At 37.7% G+C, this 8,507-nt stretch overlaps 1 protein-coding gene across 2 annotated transcripts in view; it reads right to left on the reverse strand.

Annotated features, from left to right (window-relative positions):
- The window catches only part of SIK3 (SIK family kinase 3), a 322,634-nt gene that overhangs the window by 96,465 nt on the left and 217,662 nt on the right, over nt 1–8,507 (reverse strand). The window contains exon 4 of one of the 2 annotated variants that reach the window (XM_006890808.1): nt 5,055–5,216. In XM_006890808.1, the coding sequence (XP_006890870.1) occupies nt 5,055–5,216 (162 nt within the window). Of the gene's footprint in view, nt 1–5,054; nt 5,217–8,507 lie in introns of those variants that run through there. The other variant, XM_006890809.1, reaches the window with a different exon arrangement.

Consider the following 8,507-nt stretch of genomic DNA (forward strand, 5'->3'; position numbering starts at 1 on the left):
CAATCAATCACACAGGAAGAGACGGCTCATCTTTCTCCTGAGGAGCAGTTCATCATGCTTTGCTTTTGGTCTTAGGAGAAAACCATCTAGTTTTTCTCCCTATTATTAACTACTATTGTTTATTGGAGGGGTTTTGTAAATGTTCTTTATCAAGGTGAAGAATTTCCCTTTACAGAGCCTTTTGTAATAACAGACAAGATTCTTGTTGTGGTGGTGTACTGTCAAGTCTGAATCGACTCACAGGTGATTCTCCAGCAGGTTTTTAGAGGCAGTTAATCACGTGGGAGGAGATTGTCCATCCTTCTCCCGCAAAGAGGCTGATGGCCTTAAACCATGTGCCTTCGGAACTGCAGCACAGCTTCTTGCCACTAGGCCACCAAAGATTCTTGATAGCCACCACAAATTCTTAGCTTTATATTTGCTAACTTTCCTTTTAAGAAATACAATTACTTATTCTGAAATTAATCGGTATTTAATCTGCACTACTAATAATATAAACTTTTTTTTGAGAAATGCTACAAAAGACACGTTTTGGTATTGTGATTATGATACAAACTTTTTTGTTTGTTTCAAACTAGAAAGAAAACAAGGCTTACTTAATTCTCTTTAGCAATAGAACTGGAACAAAAATTCATAACACAAAATATCTTAAAACATGTTATAGTAGTTGAAACTTATAAAATGTGGAACTGAGGTTTACTTGTTATGCCAGGAAACACATATTTTCTCCAAGAAGGCTACCTTGGGCTTTTGTGTTAGCTAGTTCTTATAGTAACAACCATCAAATAGAAATTACCACATTGAGGCATGTAAAAAGTTAAAGAAATTGAAGCATAACATTACCAGAAAAATGTATTCTTCATGTACATTTGAAATTGATACACACGATTTTCATTAAAACCAATTAGATAAACACCAGTATAAAGAAACCATTAATTTCTAGAGTTTCCTAAGATTAATTTTTATTCTTTCCAAGTTAATTTCTACTATAACATATATGATTATTTCAAACATAAGCTTCTTTAAGGATAAAGTGTTTTAAATAAAGTTAAAAATTCTTTTTCTCTATCTTTTGTTTATTCATGTATAGTAGTTGCTTCTTACTGGGAGTTACAATAATTTCTCAAAAGAGACCACTGAAAAGAACAGGATTTTAGAGTTTTTTAAACTGGAATATAAGGCTTATTTCTTTACTTATCTGACCCTGTCACGTGAGACTCAGCCAATCAACTTCTTAAAATTAGTCACGCTCCAGTCAGTTTCACCTAAGCCCTCTTCCCACTGGTCCATAAATTCAAGATGATGTGCTAGGTGGCTATTAGAAGTCTAATTTTGCACAAGAAAGTTCAGACAATAATTAAGAAGCTCAGCATGTAAGGGAAAAAATGCATGAGAAAGATAACACTGATATTGTGTGGCTGGCCACAAACCTAGAGGTGCTCATTTATTCTCTGTTTTGCTCTGAAAACAAATACTACAATTTCAGTTTGTATAAATAAACTTTAAAACTCCTGCCAAAGTATGTTTTTATACAGAGAAGGCCCACTGTTGACTGCCTGAATCCATTTTGTTGTGTTAAGTGGTGTTGAATTGGTTTTTGCCTTGTGACAATATCCCAAATAGAATTTCCAAGGCTATAATCTTTGAGAAATTTCAGGGTTCTGGTCAGTAGAGAGTTGTGCTGCTATCCAAAAGTCTGAACATCTCTGGTGGCTCAAGTATACCAGCTACTTTTAGGGAGACAAATGGACTGTCTCCTGTTGCGATTTACAGTCTCAGGAATTCTATGGAGAGTTGTTAAGAGCCAGGACTGACTCAATGGCAGTGAGCTTTTTCACTGACTCTTCATGGCAGTGGAGTGCCAGGTCTTCCTCCTGAGGAGCTACTGGGTGGGTTCTAACTATAGATCTTTGAGTTAGTGGCCCCATGTTTAACCATTGTACCACCAGGCTTCCTTGCCAGCCCTTGCATTGTTATGATGCACTGCCAGGGTGAATATGACTCAAAGTTGACCCTCTATCAGGTTTTCAGAGGCAGTAATGCCTTTCATTGGAAGCAGGAGTGGCATCCACTTCTTAAATAGCATGTCTCCAAAAGCTCTGTGAACTTTGATAAGTGTCGATGTTTGTGGAGGGGCTTTGGGCTTTTTGTTCATGGGGTTACTATGAGTGGCGCTCAACTTGAAGGCAATCATCAACAACAACAAAGGCTTTCAGGAGGAGATTGCCTGTCTTTCTCCTGTAGAGGAACTGAAAGATCTGTATGTCTTGGATGGCAGCATAGCTCCTTACCACTAGGCCACTAGAGTCTGTAGGAGGCTGTAACTGACATCAACAGATAAGATGACTTGAATCTGTTCTACCTATTAAATGGGGGGGTTGGGTGGGGTGGAAATGAAAGACAGACCATTTTAAAATTGCAAGATCAGGTGGGGACCTGAAAAGATGGAGTAATGGTAGGCATGGAACGATGATGATCAGTTTTATAAAACACAATGTATGGGAATATGAAACACAATGTGGCACTATGCAGTATTTGTCTTTTTGTGACTGAGATATTTTACTCAGCATAATGTCCTCCAGGGTCACCCATTTTGAATAATATTGCATGAGTTCCTTGTTTTTCATTGCAATACATTGTGTGAATATACCATAACTTCTCTATCCATTTGTTCGTTGATGGGTACTTGGGTTGTTTCCTTGCTATTGTGAACAAAGCCACAATAAACAACATGGGTGTGCATATATCTACTTGGATGGTGGTTATGTTCTCTTTAGGGTATATTCCCAGTAGTGGAGTTGCTGGGTCAAATGGTATCTCTATTTGCAACTTTTTGAGAAAGCGCCACACCGCCTTCCATAGTGGTTGCACCATTTTACACTTCACCAACAGTGAATAAGGGTTCCAGTTTCTCCACAACCTCGCCAGCATTTGTTGCTTGCTGTTCTTTAAATTTTGCTATTCTTAGTGCGGTGAGAGGCTATCTAATGGTTGTTTTGATTTACATCTCTCTTAGAGCTAAGGATTTTGAACATTTCTTCATGTTCTTGTTGGCCATCTGAATATCTTCCTTGGTGAAGTGTCTGTTCATATCCTGTAGAAGGCCTCCTTTTAAGTCACTACCCTAATCAACAATGCAAAAATACTTACAATGACATTTATGACAAACTGAATAGTGACCCCAAGGATGTCCACATTCTAATTCTTAGAACCTGTGAATAATCTGACATAGTAAATGAATTCTATAGATGTGATTAATTTAAGGATCTTGAGATGGAGAGATAATCACGCATTATATAGCTGGGCCTAATGCAATCACAGTATCTCTACTAGAGACAGGCAAAGTGATTAGCATGTCAAGAGTAGGAAATATAATAACAAAAGCAAGAGGTTAATGAGCCAGTGAATGTAGGCAGTCTCCAGACGCTGAAGAAGAAAATGAAACAAATTCTCCTCTCAGAGTCTCCAACAGGGAACCAGCCCTCCTGTCACACACATTTTGATTTTGAGCCCTGAACACTCATCTGGATTTCTCACCTCCAAAGAATAAATGTGTACTGTTTTAATTCTGTAAGTCTTTAGTAATTTGTTACAGCCGCAGTAAGAAATTAGTATAATAATGTATTACACTTTTAAGGATTGTAAAGTAACAGTAAGCATTATTACCATTCATTCAATTGAAGCTACAAGAACTAACTACAGAGCAGAGTTGAAGCACAATCCCCCCATGGTCCAATGTCACCCAGATCTGGAGGAACCACCATCATCTAAAGAGCTTTGAAAAAAAGTAAAGCAGAGTTAAGGGTGAAGGAAACCACAATTTTATAGAAGATAAAGAAAGCATTTAATCCTTGTCTGTTACATAACTGAGCAAGTCCAGGACTCAAAGAGTTAATAAACTGGGTGAAAGTTCTAAATAAGAGTGTAACCATGAGGCTAATGTAGATAAAGTAAGTGCCATTTCAATGATATAAACGTAATATCTAGATGTGAACAGCCTTGTACACACACAGATATATGCATTTTACCAGCCTGCAAGGGTAAAGAGCATGACCTATGTTGTTGTTGTTATATGTAGACAAGTTGGTTATAACTCATTGGGATCCTATGCACAATAGCTCTGAACACTGCCCTATCCTGAGCCAATCTCAGTACCTCCAATACACCTACCTGCATTACCCCAGTCACTGTGGCAATTCACATCCTCCAGGGCCTCCCTCTCCTGACTCAAACCTGCTCTCTCAACTCCCCCCTGATTAAGGAGGGAAATCATCAGAACTACATTGTATTTTGGATTTCAAGAGTAATTATCTTTGGCTATACTTCTTTTTTCTATATGAGAAGTCCTCCTTTTTGTGGAGGACAAGGAGAATGCATGATGCTATGCTGAAAACAGAAAAGAAAAATAGCTAATTTTCTGCAGTTTCTGTCAGGACTGCAGTCACTTTCTTCTATCAATAGGTGGTGAGCTTGTGTTAGCTAGACAAAATACTGATCATTTACCAAAACTGAAGCATGAGCAGATTAAGGTAGTAGAAGAGTATTGTTTAGGCATTGTCAGATAAGCAGACTAGTGAAACTAGAAGAGAAAAAAACAGTCAGACTGCATGCAAGCCTATCTGAGATCTATTCTCACTAAATTACTAAAAACTCACAACCTTTAGAATAAGCATGTTCCATCTCAGAAGTGATATAGCTCAGACCTCTCAACTGATGCTAAGAGGATGTATGATTTTCAACAGTTTTCCTTTCCTTTATTTTATATGTTATTCTTTACTATTTACATAAAAGGGGCAGACCTGCCATTCAAAAGAACATTTAAGTATCATCACTTTCTTTCTATCTCTGCAGCTTAGCTTTTGCTGATATTACACAAAAAGGAACATAAACATATTTTGAAAGCTTACCTATTTTTGGGATTAAAAAAATTTTTTTAAATTGTCCTTATTCTCATAATACTTCTTTCCAGACAGGTGAAAACAGATCAAGTATACTTTAAGAGGCCTGAAAGAAGAGCTTCTTTGTCCCTATTTCACACCCTCAGCATGTCTCACCTGCTATTTTGATATTCAGGTTGGCATCCAGAAGCAAATTTTCTGCTTTTAGATCACGGTGAACAATGTTCCGACAATGACAAAAATAGACAGCTGTGACGATCTGCTTGAACTTCCGACGGGCCTCCTTTTCTGCCATTCTGCCATGTGCCACCAGGTGGTCTGTAGGAAACAAGAGCAGAGTCAGTTCTCCTTTTTGGATACTAGTCTCATTTCAGAAGGTAGAAGACAGCAGGACGCGTCTATGGTGAAAGAAAAAACCAACAAAGGAAAGCTACTTGCTTACAGTGCTGGTTTGTATCCATAAGAATTCATTAAAAATATGTTCAGTACAAAGTTTTGTTGAACATAAGCATACGTAATATACTTGCCCTACCACAGCAAAGCATTCAAAGGAATATAATGGTATTGCTCAAGGACCAGAAGGTTCATTATCTTTCTTAACATAAGCCCATTGCAAAATATTACATACAAGCAAACACACACGTGAAGACAAATATCAGCAATATTTTCTGTGCTGGAGTGTGAATCAAAAAGCAGAGTCACAGTAATTGATATTTAGGAGTGCAGAAACAGAACAGTTACTGCTAAGAAGGATGTCAGCCTAGAGAGTAAGGTGCACCTAATCCAGGCCATGATCTTTGCAATTACTTGGACAATGACTAAGGATGACAGAATAAGAATTGATGCCTTCGAATTGTGATGCTGGAGAAGAATCTTGAATATACCATGGACCACCAAGAAAACAAATAGTTCTGTCTTGGAGAGGGGGAAATCAAGTTTCTCCTTAGAAGCTAAGATTTTGAAGTTCTGTGTCACATACTTTGGGCATGTGGTCAGGAGATACCAGTCCCTGGAAAAGGATATAATGCTTGGAAGGGTAGAGGGACAGCGCAGGAGAGGAAGACCCTGGATGAGATGGATGATATAGTGACTAGGGCAATGTGGGTTGGTGTGTTGGAATTAGTGAGACTGGCTCAGGACAGGGCAGGATTCAGAGCTGCTGTACTTAGGGTCACTATGGGTCACAGGCAAGTCAACAACAGGAAGAAGGGGAAAAAAGCTGCTTTATACAGGACTCTACGAAGGTTAAATCTTTGTCTTCTCAAAGTTCTAAGATTTGAAAATAAAAGTACACTTTTTTTAGTTGCTATTCTCTAAAATGTGCTAACAATATGCTTGAATCTTTACATCTGTATTTGTCATGACTACTAAATATATTTCAAACTATGCTATTAATTTTTGTGCTGTCTAATGGATCTCAGCTGAAGGCAGAAAATATGTATTTTAAAGGCATGTGACTGTGAGGATCATAACAAATTTTAGATAATATTGTGACAATGGAAATTTCATAAAATTTCATTGTGCTCAGTGGAACCAGATAATGTCTTGGAAAAATCCTTAGAGGCAAAGATGGTGAGGCTTTTTCTCTCACACTTCAGGCATGTTGCTAGAAGAGGCCTTGGGAAAGGACATTATGCTTGGAAAGGTGGAGAGTCAGTGAAAGATAGGAAGACCCTCAATGAGATGGACTGACACATCGACTGTAGAAATGGGACCACAGGCTTGTTTTGAGTAGTACTTGGCTTGGCAGCATCTAACAGTAACATGTGGAACCTGCAGAAAGACAAAAAGGCACTTATTCAAACAGAACATGGGGATACCACATGGTTTAAATTCATGACTGCTGAGTATCTGTCAGATTGCCATCTCAAGAATCCATCACTTCTAAAGAAAAAGATGATGCAATCTCCTCCAGTAAAAACTTGGAAACTGAAAGTAGGGTCAACTTAATGGTCATAGGTTTGGTTTGGTTTTCCATACACATGCTGAAGCTGGAGGATGATCAATAAGGAAAGTCCAAGAAGAACTTTGAATGATGATGCTGGCAAAGAATATTACATATACCATGAACTTGCAGAAGAATGAATAAATCTGTCTTGGAAGAAGTACAGTTATAGTAAAACTTGAACATGTCATGAGAAGGAACAAGTCCCTGGCGAAGAACCTCAGGCTTGGTAAAGTAGAAAGTCAGCAGAAAAGAGGATGATTCTCAATGACATGGACCGACACAGTGGCTACAGCAATGCGTTCAAACACAGCAGCAATTTTAAGGCCATATCGCGTTTGATACTGTTGTACAAGGAGTTTCAATGAGTCTGCATTGACCCCAAGGCTTTAACAACAGCAAGGGTAGTTTCCTGTGGATAATGTCAATAGGGGAAAAAAAGAAAGAAAGAAAGCCCTACTAACTTAAAATCACTTAACGACTACCTCGCTAACGACATAAAAAAAGTAATAATACCATTAAAAGAGATTATACTCTACATTTAAAAAAGTATGAACGAACTGTAATCAAGTTACTAAGTTTCTGAAGTCCTTTTCTCCAGCAGCGTCAGATTTACATGGAACCAATGACAAACACATTCTTGATCCAGTTATTCATCTTATCAACAGCATATATAAGTCATGATGGGTGATGGGTCAGAAATTTTAGCTATGCTATAATCACTGGGCTTGAAATGTCTATGTATTGTTGACACTTTAATTATCTAAGCTAGCCAAGAAAGGGGAATATTTGTCATCATAAGCATCCTCAGATGGTAGGAAAGTGGAGACTCTGACAACATAGAGAAATATATTGTTGGTTTAACAATAGTAATTTCAAGAACACTAATTATTTTAGAGACAGCTCATCCATCCCCTGGGTTTGTACCCATACATCCTTTTACATTTCAAACGGGGGGAAAGTTCAGGGTAAAGCATATTTATTAATAATGACCACCAAGATTGAGAACTTAAATGGGGGAAAAGGAAGCTAAGAAAGGGAGCTAGATGACAGTTCATCTACATGGTCAAATAGGGCATAATTCAGACTTCATTCTGACCACAAAGAACACAAAATTTTGGGAGTATAAATATGACAATGATTTTTTTTTTTAAAAAAAGAGCAAAGGAAAGGGAGCTCTGGGGGCCTAGTGGCAAGAAGCTGCACTGTAATTCCAGAGGTGCACAGTTCAAATCCACCAGATGCTCTGCTGGAGAAGGAGGGGCAATCTCCTCCTGTACCAGTCAGATCCAATTTGATGGTACACACACACCAAATAATAAAATAAACAATTTTTTTAAAAAAGTTAAAATAAGAAGAGCAAAGGAAATGGAAAAGATCCAGTATGAAAAACAATGTATATGAGCTTTGTAAGTAAACCAGTATAAAAGAAAAATTTTAGTTAAAAAAAAATTTAAGTTAAGGTTTCCTCAAAGGAATTATTACCTTCCTCCCACCCCAATACCACATATAAGAGCTTTGAAGTATTTCCCTTTGAAAAAAAAATTTAAAAATATTCACCCCACCAGTCAAGAAGAGCACCAATATAAAAGATAGAAAGGAGAAAATAAGAAACCGTTTGTGTTTTTGTTTTGGTGTTTTTTTTGGAATTCCATTCATTCATT

The sequence above is a fragment of the Elephantulus edwardii genome, unplaced genomic scaffold, assembly GCF_000299155.1.
Source record: "Elephantulus edwardii isolate Elephantulus edwardi_28Jun2011 unplaced genomic scaffold, EleEdw1.0 scaffold00093, whole genome shotgun sequence".
In the NCBI taxonomy this organism is placed as follows: domain Eukaryota; kingdom Metazoa; phylum Chordata; class Mammalia; order Macroscelidea; family Macroscelididae; genus Elephantulus; species Elephantulus edwardii.